Below are 16,764 nucleotides of genomic sequence, written 5' to 3'. Positions count from 1 at the left end.
ACACAATGAAAATTGAAGACCAAATAATGAAAATTTGAAGATTTAGTTCCCCTTTTAAAAGATACTGTATATACTCACGTACAAGCCTAATTTTTCAGCACTAAAAATGTGCTGCAAAAGGTATCCCCTCTGCTTATATGCAAATCTGTGGATCAGAACAGATGGTGGAGCAGGTTTTGTTACTGGCAGAAGAGTGCAAGGATTGTACACTAGTGATCCTGCTCTTGCCAGCTGGCTCCCTGCTGTGTCAGTTACTCCCATCCCCTGCAACCTGGTGAACAGAGTGCGCTGCTCAAGACTATCTGTGGCCCCTGGCTTGTTGAGCAGAGTGTGCAGAAGCGTGTCAGTGGTGCAATGATCGTAAATCAATCGCTGTCTCATATCTATAATGCCATCTAGTGGCGTCTTAAGACACAGCTGTATCATCCTTGGGGCACATCTGGCTATGCTGAGAGGGGATGACTTATACTGGGGACACATCTAGCTACTGGGGAGGTTGCTTATACGTGAGTCAATTAATTTTTCCTGGTTTCTGAGGGAAAAGTGGGTACCTCGGCTTATACACAGACCGTCTTATATGCGAGTATATACGGTAAGTATTCCCCTAGCTAGATTAGAATAGGAATTAATTTACCAGTCTTAGAGTATGGACTTTCCTGGGATGTCATGGTCTTATTTTGTATATAATGGTTCAAGTCTACACATCTACCTTTACACTTTTGAATGTCTGAGGTGAATGACAACAGTTTTACAATGTTATTTAGCTTTCCCACAGCAAGTTCAATGGTTCAAGATTAGTCTATCTGTTCCCTGTACAAAGATGTGATTTTTTTTTCAAGCCACACTGAAGCTAAATACTCTACCCGAAACAATTGTCATCCAATGGTGTTTTGACACATGTTTTGAAGAAATAAAACTTTACTTTTTGCTCTAGAGAAGCCTAGTGTGCTAACCAAACCCTGGAGTTGCCTACTGTATACGGGGTGTCTGCTTTGCACCTGAGGCTATGCACGTCCAAAACGGTAAGGTGTGCCACTCCAAACTCCTCTACTTTCTTGTTCTATGTATTAATAGGATCCGTTCACACTTATCACTTAGCAACGGATCTGTTGGATCCACTGCAGTAAGCGGAGCACACTCTTGTGTGTTCTGCAACTCTTCCTGGAGAGTGGATGCGGTTTCCATATAGACTGTGGTGGAAATACATCTGTTTTAGGCACCTACTGCATCACAGTGGACACAACACTGTCCACACATGCTGGCTGTTGGAGGTCTGGAGCCTAGCCTAACAGTAAAGAAATAAGAAAAAAATTAACACTCGCTTGCTGGGCAATCTAAATATCACGTCAGATACCCTTTAAGTTTTTAAGTGAAAAAAAGTATTCTGACTGTAGAGCCATGTAGAGCCATTTCCCAGAGCAACCAGTCTTGATAATTCAACCCTGAGGTGCATCCACAGAATAGTGTGGGAAGAGTAGCAGAGTTTGGACCACCTGGGTAAAAGCTGTACTAGCTACCCTTTCAGTTTTACCATTTACATGCAGAGCATCTGTAGCTATGCAGTTTTCCAGTAGCAGCATTCTCTGACTGGAACTTTCCACTGCTCATTATACTTCACTCTGTACATTAATTCTAAACAGATGAAATGTTTCTCGTATCAAGATGTACTTTACCTTAGCGTCTACTGTGAATTCTACCATCAAATGTTTTCCAAAAGGCTGATTTCTCAGGAGTGGGTGTGACTTGTTGTCTGATTGCATATGAATCAGGCTTGTGTAATGGGTGGTCCCTGCTACAGTCAAATCCTTTTAAAACAATTGGAAAATGGGGCTGGTGTTTAAAACGCATTACAATGTTGTCAAATCCAAGTTTTATTTACATTTCAGAATTATCATGTGAGGCCTCACGCTCCTTTCTCTGGCTTATCTGGAGCAGTTGACCTCAAAAGAGGAGTAAAAGGTTAGCGGGTCAAAGTCTTTTCCTCCCTGGGTCTGGCTGCTTGCTGAGAGAAGGGTGGCTGGAAAATAGATGGTTGAGGGTCACTGTTTAATTCTGTTACAGAACAGCTGGTTTGAGTTTTCTTTGACTCGGGGTTCCCTCCCCCTATCTGAAATCTACTGAAGGTAAAAAAAAAAAAAATATTCAGAAGGCATCGCTAATGTGAAATATCTGGTTGTAACATCTATTAAGCTGTATGTAAATGGTCTGTTTTTTTTGGTGTATGCTGTGATTCGATGCTTGTACACATTTTATGCTTCTTTTCGGAAACTCTAAAGTCATGGACTCGTACTGTTTCTCTGGAAAGAATTCAAACCCCAGGTCACGGAGAAATGGTTATTGTACACAGAAGGCAAATCAACTACATGTTAAATATTTATTTTGCATTGATAGGTAGAAAGCGAGCGAAGATTTTCAAAACACCCGGCGCGCTGCTGCTGAGGGTTGTTAATGCAGACAAATGTTCAAGATGAGAAATGTCTGACAAACTGTAAAAATTCTGGCTGCTATATGAAGAGCTCGATGTTATGAATAGGCTTTCTTTATGGAGTGTGGGTACCTAACACCGTGGAGTATGCTGGCACCAAGTGGCACTGGAAAACCCATCTGTAGCTACATCCTATTTTACTGCCTTGGAGGATGCGCTGTTTTTATCTCTGGACTGAAACACTAATAATAGAACAGCCATGTAATGATATCGTGCAAGACATTTAGTAAAATTTATAGTCTTTCACAATTTGATATTATTTTAGTATATATATATATATTATATATATACATACGTAACAATAGACCCTGCAAGAGATGTAGCCGCAACTGAGGGCATGGAGAGAGAAAACTTTTTGCTCTCTGTACAATTGTTCTATTGGATGCATCTGCTCAGCCACTGATAAGGAATCATACAAAGTTTTACAGACAAAGATTTGTAGACAGTCCCTATTCAGTGTTCAGCAGGGTCTTGTGTACAGCACTGCTCTACCCTCAGCCTTTGTACCCCTCCCCAAGTGCTGTGTAATGTAGTAATGCTTGAGGACCTGGGCACGGAGAGAAAAAGCTTTCTGCTCTCTGCACAATTGTTCTAATGACTGCATCTGCTCAGCTACTGATAACGAATCATGCAAAATATTGTAGACAGTACCTATTCAGCGTGCAGCAGGGTTTTGTGTACAATGCCCAGTCGTCAAACCCTCTCACCCTTCCCAAGTGCTCTATACTGTAGTGATGCTGGAGAAGTCTGCAGAGCCAGTTCTGCTATATCAGAGATGGACAGAGTGAGTGTAAGCTGAGTCTGGGAGGACACTCGTCTGCCAGTTTTCCATATGCATTTTCTGCACACCATGTGTGTCTGTATGTGTGAAAACATGCATGTTTTATCACCAAAGCTAATGTAATTTAATTTAAAATGCCTGCAGTGCTTCACTGCTGTCTGTTTTTACACAGGGAAACCACATTCAAGAGGGCACTAGCCAATTGAATAACATTGATCCTCAGTTTACATGTGCAGTAAGCATATGGCCAAAAGCCAGAAGTCAGCCAAAGTGGCAACTTTCCAATGGTGCAATGTCCAATGTCCAGTTTGTTAAATGTCCAGTAGGGTTTAGTGGCCTTTAGCAGCAGAATGTAAGTCACAACCTCCTCAGCAAGAGCTGCTGTAGTGTCAGCGGTTAGCTGCACTTTTTATTAATCGCTCCCGGACCACAGTAATTAAAATCTATGCTCTGTTTGGGTCCTATCCCTGACAGAGCATAGATTTCAATTACCGTGCTGCACACTCCCACCGCTACCACCGATTGTGCCACTCTCCAGTCCGTGCAGCCCACTCGCTCTGCTGTCGCTATGAAATCGGCTCCTGACCAACTCAAGGAGCTCTGCTGTCATAGTGACAGCAGAGCGAGTGGGCTGCAGCGATGACAGCTCGGCGTAAAAAGCGAGAGAGACGGGCCTGTGCGGCGTGACACTGGTGTACCCCATTTTTGTACCAGAAAGTATCTGGTCCTTAAGGGGCCAGAGACTTTTGGTACTCAGCTGGTTAAGCAGTCTAGAACAATGGCGACAACAACAAAACGTTTGTAAAGTGCTTTTCTCCTGTAGTACTCAAAAGCACATAAGCTTGTCTCAGATCAGTATATAGTGATATGTACAGGGGAAAAAGTTATGTGATCGTTAATGCTAGCCAGGTGACTTTTCAGTTTTGATATAAATGTGTCCAGGGTTGGAGCTGTCTTGATTAAGTTTTGGAAGGCATTTCACAGGGTAGGGGCAGCATGACAGAAAGCTCTGGCTTCAAAGGTTTTTAGTTGTTGGATCAGCCACATTTGTAAGAAAGCTGATGTATACTTCACTGATGTTTTTTTTTCTAGCACTGTAATACTAAATGTAGTGTGCTGCCCAAATATCTTAAATTATGAGGACACGGAGCTTAAGAATTTATAATGTTTTCCCAGCCACTGTGGCATGAGAAATCAACCATGTCTGCGTTAAAGTTGACCTTCTTGGTTTGTTCTTTTGCTTGGATCCCAACTCTTCTATGGTTTCCTGCATGCAGAATGTCAACATAAGGTGTTATTGTCAGCCTTTCCACAATAGCACTTAATAGCAGCGCTAACGCAGCTGTCCAGAGCCGCACAGTACCGCTAGTGTTTGCTTTAGCACTGTAAATAAACTTCCTAATGATCTGGCCTAGTGGGCTTCTACTGAATTATATGTACCTTAGTAATCAACAAGTACAAATGAATGAGAATTCCTTACAGTAAATTGCTCTAATTCTATTCACCCGTTCTGCGAAACAAAACTCCCTTTGTGTAAGGAGTAAAAGTACAAAATAACTGTAAACCAACTTATTTAACAAAAAAAAGGAGAAGAAAAAAAAAATGAAAGTGTGTCTGATCTGGTCTGAGCTTTTCCTATTCCAGAATCTGAGCATTTTTTTTTTCTATCCAGCCAAGGCAAAATAAATAAAACTCACAGGTCTCAAATAAATGGAAAACTAGTAACAGATGTTTTGGTGTACTCTCTTCAGAAACATTGGCCCCAGGCTGTGTTAGTGTGTGGCTCAACAGCAATCAGAGGTCATAATTTCATTGGCGGTTTGCATTGGTTTAATTTTTGTAGCATGTTACATTACTGAAAAGCGCAGTACTGACTGTGCTGGGGCTTAAAACAGTAAGATATTTTAAGGTGCCTCAATGAGCAAAGGGGCCTTTATGAAGCACATATGTTAATTGTTTTTAGCAGCTTAGTAAATATTGAAAATAGGCTTTAAATAAGAATTCGTAGGTCAGTAAAATGTAATGACAGCTGGATTTTTTTAAGGCACTTAAAACCTAAAGTAGATATTTTACAAGGCTGCCACCTACTGATTTAAAAGGCATGTAATAACATTTCAAGATGGAGATATTAATTGCCTGCTCGTTTGCCCTATAAAAGTGAGTTATTTTGTATCCTGTCATTTTTCTTTCTTTCTTTTTTTTGTAGGAATGTGACCAGGTTCATATTGATGATGTATCATCGGATGATAATGGACAAGACTTAAGGTTACTATACATCTGAAATGTCATTTTACATTCCAACATTGGTTTCTGTCCAAATTAAAATAATGATGTCATGTTTGAGAATAGTCCTTGTACTTGTGTCTGCATAGTGCCTGTGACTGTCGCAATCTAAAACTCCTAGTTATGTTTAATAGGCCAATGAGTATTGCTTTCTAAGTAGAGAATAGACCGTTTTAAAAAGTTAAAATAGACATACTAAAATCTTATGAACAAACAATTTTTATCTTATTCCTGTGGCTACGTCTCTCTCTCTCCCTCTCTCTCTCTCTCTCTCTCTCTCTCTCTCTCTCTCTATCTCTCTCTGTATATATATATATATATATATATATATATATATATATCAGTACATACCATATTTTTCAGACTATAAGATGCTCCAGTCTATAAGATGCACCCAGGTTTAGAGGACAAGAATCAGGGGAGAGAAATATACTTAACCTGGTGGGTCTATAGTGCAGGGGCATCTTATGGACTTTTCCCTCCCAAGCTGTCTTTATCTAAAGTACACTGCTCAGCTAAACCAACACCACCTGCCCCCACCAGCTACACTAACTACCCTATCCTACACTAACCCCTGCTACCCCTTCAGCTACACTTATCCCTGCTACACTAAATCCTGCTAAACTAAACCCTGTTACACTAAAGGTACGTACACATGTCTGATTTTTCCAACCGACCGGTCGTTTAGACCAGTCCTTTGGACGTCAAATCGGTCGTGTGTACAAACGATCGTTTGGCTGATAAGGCTGGTTTTGAAGAGGATCCGTCAAAATCAGCTTTATCAGCTGAACGATCGTTTGTACACACGCCCAATTTGAAGTCCAAGTGAGCGCTCGTTTGAAAAAATCAGACGTGTGTATGTACCTTTATCACGTTAAACTAATCCCTGCTACATTAAACCCTTCTACACTAATCCCTGCAACACTAAACAAGAACAGCAGTAGCCGTTATTGCCTATCCAGCTGAGTCCTCCATCTGCTCCACCTCCGACACAGTACCAGTGCGCTCTGAGATGGGTCTTCTTCTGTCTTCTGTCCCATCTTTGGTAATAATGCAGCCAACGGGAGTCCTGCATCTTCAGCCAGTACAGCGTAACATGATCAAACATTGCATCGGCACGCTCTGTGTCCCATCTACTGGCATCCTGGTACTGGTGTACGCTCTCATCGCATGACTTTGTGACCCCGGTGGCTACTTTGAAAGGCAACTTCCCCCTCCTGGATTGGCTGCCAGCCCTGCAGTGCATCGGCATTGTCGGAGGTATCGGAAGCCAATAGTAATTTTCCCATCACAGCTGAAGATGGAGGACTCATGCTGGGCTGCCTTAGTACAGATGATGGGACAGAAGATGGGGCTCAGAGCACACTGGTGCTGTGCTGGAGGAGGAGCAGGTGGAGGATTTGTGCCAACTGGATAGGTAACAACTGCTTCCTCTGAGTTCTGCATTTAGGGATACTGTACATTCAGAATATAAGACACACTTTTTCTCCCACTTTGTCAGCTATGTTTTTAGACATCCAGTCCCATATGCAATTGCCTGTTTCTCCTGTGTTTTCTCCTAGGAGATCATTTTCTTCTTCTTTTTAAAATGAGTTTTCAGCACTTTGCACTTGAAATAGCTTGAAAAATAGGTGAAAAAAAGTATTATCCTAATTATTGTGAGTATTTTCTTGCTTCCCGATGGCTTAAAAGGCATTTTATTGACAAGGTGTGGACATATCACCTAGGAGAAAACACAGGAGAAAAAGTGAATTGCATATGGGCCCCTAAATGGTTCAAATTATAATTTCTTGCAACCATGCCAACAGCCTTGCTTTTTAATCTCTCTACTTGTATGACTCTTTGTGGCTCAAGAAATAGAGGGGACATTAGTAATCTGTACACCCTCAGACAAAATTTCTAAGATTTACTGCATTGAAAACAACGGTTGCATAGGGGTAAATGAATTCACTTCAAGATAACATCACCCATGTAATTTTGTCTGCCTTCCTGCATCAGGCATTGATTTTAGAACTCATTAGCGCTGGCAAGTTCAGCGATTGCTTACTAACCCTTATCTCATGATTTTCTCTCTCCTCTGTGTTTTAACTCATGAATCTGATTTATCACTTTTTGGCCCTGGTGCATGAAAATTGATGAGCACAGACAGCCCTTTATCTGTTTACTTCACAGTTACATATTTCCCAGCAAGCTCATGGTGAACCAGAACTCCTAGGAGTGGGTAAGGGGCTAAAAGGGACCAAAAAGCCTCCTTACTCAAATGCTATGCAAAGTAGAAACGTGGCTTTTTAAAACAAAAGGTATTTGCGATTATTCAGATTGGAGGGAGCATTTGATGTCCCCACTGCTGAATAGGCAAATCATCCTTTGTTGTCTCTGAAAGCTAAACACATCTCCAGAACCGCTGAAATGCAATGATGTGTCAGCTTTTTAATTGTACAGAGCCACAATAATCCAAAATCCATACAGAATGTTTCAGATTGGTTGATCCTTATCAGTGCATGGCTTGGATTAATGTGGCTCTCTCTAAGGAGTAGGATTTAAATCACCCAGAGTTATAGATTGCCCAGCAATCTGTAACCCTCTTCTTACAGTTCAGGGAAAAATAAGTAAGCGGAGATCATTTAAGAAAAAAACTTTGTGAATCAACCCAAAACATGTATGCTACAGCAGTAAAGTTTACTAAAGTCCTTACTATGTGATTCTCTCTACGGGGATTCTTTTTCCCTTTGAAACATTGATTTAAGCCTTGTCCCCACTTGTGCGCTGCTTGCAATGCAGGTGGCTGTGCGCCATATTTAGTAATTGCTCTCCAATGTGGTGCAGATCTTATTAATATGGATAGTGTAATGGTTAAGGACTCAGCCACTGACACAGGAGACCTGGGTTCGAATCTCAGCTCTGCCTGTTCAGTAAGCCAGCACCTATTCAGTAAGGAGTTCTTTGGGCGAGACTAGCTAACACTGCTACTGCCTACTGAGTGCGCTCTAGTGGCTGCCTCACAAGCGCTTTGAGTCCGACAGGAGAAAAGCCCTATACAAAAAAAGGTATTATTAATATATAATTGCATTGCATACACAAAAATGCATGCAACCATGAGCTGTGTTGCCGCAACAAATCACAACGTATGCATGTAAACATCAGACAATGCAGTCTTTGCACTTCTTATGTCCCTGCATGTCGCACACTCTGTGCAATCAGGGGCGTAGCAATAGGGGTTGCAGAGGTTGCGACCGCATCAGGGCCAGAGGGGCCCTGAGGGGCCTGCCCTCAACTGCAGTATTAGCTCTCTATTGGTCCTGTGCTCATAATAATGACTTCTGTAGATACTTTGAATAGTGGTAATCAATAACAAACTGTTCCTCATTCCCTTCTTGCTCCTCTAACACTGTAGTTGTCATAGGCAGGTTTTGGTGCACCGTATCAATTGTTATGTATAGAGTGCTTGGGGGGCCCCAATGTAAAACTTGCATCGGGGCCCACAGCTTCTTACAGTGGGGTGCAAAAGTTTGGGCAACCTTATTAATCGTCATGATTTTTCTGTATAAATCGTTGGTTGTTACGATAAAAAATGTCAAGTTAAATATATCATATAGGAGACACGCACAGTGATATTTAAGAAGTGAAATTAAGTTTATTGGACTTACAGAGTGTGCAATAATTGTTTAAACAAAATTAGGCAGGTGCATAAATGTAGGCACCACAAAAAGAAATGAAGTCAATATTTAGTAGATCCTCCTTTTGCAGAAATTACAACCTCTAAACACATCCTGTAGGTTCCAATGCAAGTCTGGATTCTTGTTGAAGGTATTTTGGACCATTCCTCTTTACAAAACATCTCTAGTTCATTCAGGTTTGATGGCTTCCGATCATGGACAGCTCTCTTTAACTCATACCACAGATTTTCAATTATATTTAGGTCTTGGGACTGAGATGGCAATTCCAAAACGGTGTACTTGTTCCTCTGCATGAATGCCTTAGTGGATTTTGAGCAGTGTTTAGGATCGTTGTCTTGTTGAAAGATCCAGCCCCCGCCCAGCTTCAGCTTTGTCACTGATTCCTGGACATTAGTCTCCAGAATCTGCTAATACTGAGAGGAATCCATGTGTCCCTCAACTTTGACAAGATTCCCAGTCCCTGCACTGGCCATACAGCCCCACAGCATGATGGAACCACCACCATATTTTACTGTAGGTAGCAAGTGTTTTTCTTAGAGTGCTGTGTTCTGTTTCCTCCATGCATAACGCCTTTTGTTATGCCCAAATCACTCCATTGTAGTTCCATCAGTTCACAGCACCTTATTCCAAAATAAAGCTGGCTTGTCCAAATGTGCTTTAGCATACCTCAAGCAGCTCTGTTTGTGCTGTGGGCAGAGAAAAGGCTTCCTCTGCATCACTGTCACATACAGCATCCTCTTGTATAAAGTGCTCCGAATGGTTTAACGATGCACAGTGACTCCATCTGCAGCAAGATGATGTTGTAGGTCTTTGGTGCTGGTCTGTGGGTTGACTCTGACTGTTCTCACCATTTGTCGCTTCTGTCTATCCGAGATTTTTCTTGGTCTGTCACTTTGAGCCTTAACTCGAACTGAGCCTGTGGTCTTCCATTTCCTCAATATGTTCCATAACTGTGGAAACAGACAGCTGAAATCTAAGAGACAGCTTTCTGTATCCTTCCCCTAAACCATGATGGTTAACAATCTTTGTCTTCAGGTCATTTGAGAGTTGTTTTGAGACCCCCATGTTGCTACTCTTCAGAGAAAATGAAAAGAGGATGGAAACTTACAATTTACCCCCTTAAATACTCTTTCTCATAATTGGATTCACCTGTGTATGTAGGCCAGGGGTCACTGAGCTTACCATGCCACTTTGAGTTCCTATAATTAGTTCTAAAGGTTTTTGAATCAATACAATGAAAACAGTGCCCAAATGTATGCACCTGCCTAATTTTATTTAAATATTTATTGCGCACTTTCTGTAAATCCAATAAACTTCATTTCACTTCTTAAATATCACTGCATGTGTCTCCTATCTATATATATAATAGAGTAAGTGCCTCAACCTTCAAACAAGAAGAAGAAGTAGCGCCCTGCCCCCAGGGCCGGTCCAAGCAAGAAGAAGAAGTAGTGTCATATCAAACCAAGGGCAAAGAGGGATAATTTGCATATTCAGTAGCAGTGCATTGTGGGTAACCACAAATGTTCACTTATAGTGGAATTATTGCAGATTTGCTTCTGTTTTAAGAAGGAAAATTACACCAAGCTTTGCTTTTTTTAGTAGGAGGGATATTTAGTCTGTTTTATCCCCCTATACATTCTTAGTAGTTTGGGTCACCCTGAGCTGCTTGGTTACTCTGTTGTACTGGTCCAAGCCCAATCTCATACAGCCTTATCAATCCCTGCTATGTACTGATCAGAACCAAACCCATTTGGGTTTGATATGACTGTGTAAAGCTTAAAGCTATAAGCTTGGCTTTCTAAGGGTGAAAAGGAATAATTTGCATATGTAGTAGCGGTGCATTGTGGGTAATCACAAATGTTCACTTATAGCTGAATTATTGCAGATTTTCTGTGAACTACCTGCATGATTTGGTAAGGCACGGAGGACGCCGTCCGAGAGCTCCGTGCCGTTCTGCCTGGTCCCCTCTGTTCAATAGCCCCCCGAAAGACTGTGACCTCACAGTCCGGGTCGGTATCTGCAGCCTGCATAAAGAAGGCCGCCGGAGCTGGCCACGGCTGCGCAGTCCGCATAGCCGCTACTGCGGCTGTGCAGCTCTAGGGCCAACCCTCCGATCCACGCTGCCTGTTACGTGGATCGGGGGTTCGCCGTAGAGCTGTGCAGCCGCAGTAGCGGCTGTGCAGACTGCGCAGCCATGGCCAGCTCCGGCGGCCATCTTTATGCAGGCTGCAGATACCGACCCGGACCGTGGGGTCACAGCCTTTCGTGGGGCTATTGAGCAGAGGGGACCAGGCGGAACGACATGGAGGGCGCGGACGGCGTCCTCCTTGCCTTACAACGTCATGCAGGTAGTTAACTTTTTTTACGTTTTGGGGGCAGATTTTGGCCTCTGAAGTCCTTTAAGAAGGCAAATTACACCAAGCTTTGATTTTTTTAGTAGGAGGTCTTTTTGGTCCCTTTTATCCACCTATACATTCCGAGTGGTTTGGGTCACCCTGAGCTGCTTGGTTACTCTGTTGTGCTGGTCCAAGCCCTATCTCATACAGCTGTATCAATCTTTGCCATGTACTGATGAGGAGCAAAAGTCTGAAACAGGCTGTCACATGTGGGTTTGATATGGCTGTGTAAAATTTAAAGCTATAGGTTTGCTATACACACCAGTGGTTCTGGATGCTTGCTTGGCTTACTAAGGGGAAAAAGGTATTATTTGCATATTTAGTAGCAGTGCATTGTGGGTAACCACAAATGTTCACTTATAGCTGAAGAATTGCATACTTCTTTCTGTTTTAGGAAGGCAAATTACACCAAGCTTTGCTTTTTTTAGTAGGAGGTCTTTTTGGTCCCTTTTATCCCCCTATACATTACGAGTGGTTTGGGTCACCCTGAGCTGCTTGGTTACTCTGTTGTACTGGTCCAAGCCCTATCTCATACAGCCGTATCAATCCCTGCCATGTACTGATGAGGACCAAAAGTCTGAAATAGGCTGTCTACATGTGGGTTTGATATGACTGTGTAAAATTTAAAGCTATATGTTTGCTATACACCAGCGGCTCTGGATGCTTGCTTGGCTTACCAAGGGGGAAAAGGGGTAATTTTCATATTTAGTAGCAGTGCATTGTGGGTAACCACAAATGTTCACTTATAGCTGAATTATTGCAGATTTCCCTCTGTTTTAAAAAGACAAATTACACCAATACAGTGTGCAGCATTGCAGGAAGTGACGACAGTGGAATGCACAATGGAATACGGTAGAGGTGAGTCATCCCGCCCGCTGCCTCTTACTAATAGTGGCGGCTTCTACTGTGCTTAAGCAGGAGGGGGAGTGCACATGGGGGACCAAGGTGAGGGGGGGTTCCTGCTGAGCTTAAGCTGGAGGTAGAGCACACATGGGGGACCCAGTTGAGGGGGGTCCAACCCCCCTCCCCACCACTGTGCCCAATACCCCCTTCCTGCCCTCTACCCTCTTATGCGGCGTATGCTACGCCGCGGGTCGGCTAGTATGATATATTTGACATGTTTTATCGTAACAACCAATGATTTATACAGGAAAATCATGACGATTAACAAGGTTGCCCAAACATTCGCACCCCACTGTAGCTACGCCACTGCAGACAATGCAACCTTCTTGATTACTAATATTTTGCGTTATAGTAACTCTACGTGATTCCTATAAACTAACCCTAAAACACGGCACCTGTCTGGAAATCAGTTTTTTTTCTCTTTTCACAAATACAGCACGTATAACTTTGGGACCGATGGATTTCCTGCAGCAGCAACCAGCGCAAACCTATGTCTGGCGACAGGTGTCCGAGGAGGAGTAGACTGGATGAGGAAACTGGCTTTTCGTTATAGAAGAGTAAAAGAAATCTACAATACCTATAAAAACAATGTTGGAGGTAAGTAAATAGATACAGGTTATACAGTATACTACAAGAAAATAAAATGCAAATATACAGCATACAGCTACAGTATCAGCATGGTAGTTGTATATAAAGATGATCAATTTTTACACTAGTAATTTTACTACAGAAAAAAATTATAGGGAAACATTGATTGATTAGAGTTGGTCACAATTATGTGATCACATCACCTCGACTTTGTTGGCAGTATCAACAGAATTACTTTAAACTGCAGAATAGTAAATCAACCACAAGATGTCACTGTAAAATGAAGTGATGATCTCTATGGTATTGTGTTTTCCTGTATTCATTATCTGTGTTGCTCTCTGTTTTAAGTAAGCTGCATTTCCTGATGGTGGTGTATGATTTATCTCTGCATGTTTTTCCTCTGTAAAAAGTTCTAACTTGTTTTATACTGGGTGTCTATCTGCATGTATAGAACATTCTGCTCCATCCTGATTGTGGTACAGGCTTAAATAAGAAAGTAGAAATGACATGTTTATAATTAGCTGAGCAGAACTATCTGTAACGAAAAATCTGCAACGCCGGATGGATTGCGGAAATATGGTCGCATCCAGTCCGGCAAGCGGACCTTCCAACGCGGGATGCGGAAATTCGTCCGCATCCGCTGCGCACACCCGTCCGAGCACTCTGCTCCAAACTCACCAACATGCTGTTCACCACGGTTCTGCCATCTTGCCTCTAGGGGGTGCGGCCGCACGCCAGACACGCCTTTATACTCTTAGAAAGCGTGTCAGCTGACCTGGAGGTCAGCTGACATTTTACCCTGCTCTGATTGGTTGCTGCCTGGGGTGGAGACTTCTCTCCCAGGCAGTATATAAGGAAGTGCTTTTCAGTCACACTTCGTCTGTGTTTGCGATACCCTGTGTCAGCACTCAGACCTTAGACTAGATCCCAGGTGTTGAAACCAAGGACTTCACACCTAGACTAGGAGATTATTATTGTTATTGATTCTCTGTGTATGATTCTGTGCCTGTCTTGACTTCTCTTCTGCTTCCTGATTCTGTACTCTGCCAGCCGTGCCGTTAACGACTATTGGCTTGGTTCCTGACTATTCTCTCGTCTCACGTCTCTGTACTGTTGCCGCCTGTACTGTTGCCGAACCTCTTTCTGTCTGACCTTGCTCCCTTCAGTGGAACGTCTCCCACTGTTGGGTTATTATCTGAGGCTTGCCTCCCTGAGACGCCGGCCCTAGCAGACCGTTACTGCCAGAGGCCGAGATTCCTCCACTGCCACTTTGGGGGATCTCACACACGGGGTTCCCATTCAGAGGTAACCACACCTCTGAGGAATTGCCGTGTGGTGGATATTTCCACAACCTTGTGAATATTTACTGCTTTGTTTATTTCCATGTTGTTCGTGTGTCCACTGCTTTACTTCTACCCGCATTATTAGCAATTCCGCAGATTGCTATATAATCGGGTCTATCCTTGTATTATTGGCGATACTGCGGATCCCCAATAATCAAGGTTCGGGGTGTGACACTGGTCTGAGTAGATCATTTCAGGCAATTACCGTGTTAGTGAGCCTTCCGCTGATTTACCATCAGGAAGATACTGACTATTTCACTCTAACATATCTGCATTGGTGGTGATTCTGTATATCACCACTTAATCAGATATTTGTGCCTCTTGCTGACACCAATCGTTACACTATCCCTCAGTTAGAGGTTTCTTCACAATTTCACCTGTCGGGTAATTTATGAAGAGAGAGCAACCATCTTTGTTCATATAAAGTACATTTCATTCTATTGACAATGACATTGACAGCCCATAAACACTACCATCCTATCTGACCAAAGCAACAACTCTGCATGCATCTCAGATGGTGGCAAACTCTAGGGACTGTCAACTGGTTCTTTGACCTAATCCCTCTAACTGTCAGTATTAGAATACATTTTTGGCCATCCACTGGTAAATCCATTTCAACATGTGACTGTTGTTACAAGTTCTTAAACTTATTATACTTCGGTCGTCATACAGATAAGTTACACCTAACCCACATCCATAATTCCCACACCAATTTCTTTAGTAACATCGGTGGTAGAAAACCCAGTGTCTATCAACCTTAATTGATTGTTCAGTGTCCCCTTCTTTAAGAAACCTGCATAATTCAGGATATCATGCCAACAGGATAACAACAATTTTCCTATTATTATCTGTAAAAATGTTTCTATACCATGTTAGCCAAACAAATTATGTAGGTAGAAAAAAACAAAGTCTTGTAAAAGCAATACCTTTTAATGGCTAACTGATAAAGTTAAATTATGCAAGCTTTCTGGGATCTAGTCCCCTTCTTCAGGCATATTTCCAGATGTTAGCTGTAGTAAAACACTGATGCAGGTTAATAGTAAACAACTGCCATCTTCGTGTTTACTATTAACCTGCATCAGTTATCAGTTAGCCATTAAAAGGTATTACTTTTACAAGACTTTGTTTTTTTCTACCCATTATTATCTAAAATTGTCTCACAGCAAGCCATAAAACAAGAGGATGTTTATCCTTTAATTTGCATTAAAAGCAAATTAGTCACATGCTTACTTCAACTAGGAAATTATATATTAGAATCAGAATCAATTTTATTTAGCCATATACATTTGCACTTGGTAGTTGCTTAACGGACAGATTAAACAGTACAAGTACAGACAGTGTAGATATTACAAGTCAAGGACAGTATATAAGTGAAAGGGGTAGTGAACAGGGTGAGAAATGTTCATTTTAAGTTCTGGGCTGTAATGCTTTCGAATCCTAGCATAGCACAGCTCTAGTGTGGTTCTGCATTGAGCATGGCTACCTGCTGAGGGAAGAAGCTGTTCCTGTGCCTGGAATTTTTTGTTGTGACTGACCGGTATCTCACTTCTGAAGGCATAAGTTAACATGTGAATGTGTAACATTCCTCATGTACAGACTTAAATAAATGTTAAGTACTGTATAGAATAAATGGAGGGAAAAAAATAAACCCTTATTATTATTATCTTTAAAGCTTGAACTAAAGATAAACATATGAAATAATTAATTGAATGTGAACTACAAATGGTAAATTAATAATATAAGAAACAGAAGTAATGATGACCCTTTGAACTTTTCAGCACTAAAATTTTCAGCATTGCTTTTTCAGTGAGATAAAAGTGTGTTGCCTTCTATTTACTTTTCCAGAGTATATTTGATTTGTCTTTGAATGTTAGTGGCTTGGGGATAAGTAATAAGCGATAGTAATGAAAACTTGACAAATTTAACTTTTTTTACTACTCTTCAAAAAAAGTGTTATTGGTCGCCATCTCTAATACTGCTGTTGTCATTAACTTATTTTTTCTCTGGTTATAAAATGATGGAAACCCTCCCAGAAAAGAACACAGATAGCAATAACAGTCCAAAGGATGTTCTATTTCTATCCTAAACTTGGACAAAAAAAATTCTAGAGGTCAAACTTTAGTTCACATACATTTTCTTGTGTTTAGCCTTATGATAATAATGTTTTATTTTATTTTTTTTAAATACGAGCCAATTTATCTTTTCTTTGTAATGATCATTAATTCATGGTAATTATATTAATGGGGTTTCCTACATACATAGTGAGTAGCACTCCCGCCTTGCAGCGCTGGGCCCTAAGTATGAATCC

The 16,764-nt window shown here is 41.6% G+C and overlaps 1 protein-coding gene across 5 annotated transcripts in view; it reads left to right on the top strand.

Annotated features, from left to right (window-relative positions):
• Positions 1–16,764, top strand: part of EYA1 (EYA transcriptional coactivator and phosphatase 1) — a 185,363-nt gene that overhangs the window by 159,109 nt on the left and 9,490 nt on the right. For all 5 annotated transcript variants that reach the window (XM_068237498.1, XM_068237501.1, XM_068237500.1 and 2 more), the window contains 2 exons: positions 5,473–5,531; positions 12,962–13,122. In XM_068237498.1, coding sequence (XP_068093599.1) covers positions 5,473–5,531; positions 12,962–13,122 — 220 coding nt within the window. The remainder of the gene's footprint in view (positions 1–5,472; positions 5,532–12,961; positions 13,123–16,764) is intronic.

This window comes from Hyperolius riggenbachi, chromosome 5 (genome assembly GCF_040937935.1).
Source record: "Hyperolius riggenbachi isolate aHypRig1 chromosome 5, aHypRig1.pri, whole genome shotgun sequence".
Lineage (NCBI taxonomy): Eukaryota > Metazoa > Chordata > Amphibia > Anura > Hyperoliidae > Hyperolius > Hyperolius riggenbachi.
The sequence above is the reverse complement of the archived record's forward strand: the minus strand, read 5'-3'. Positions and strand labels throughout refer to the sequence as shown.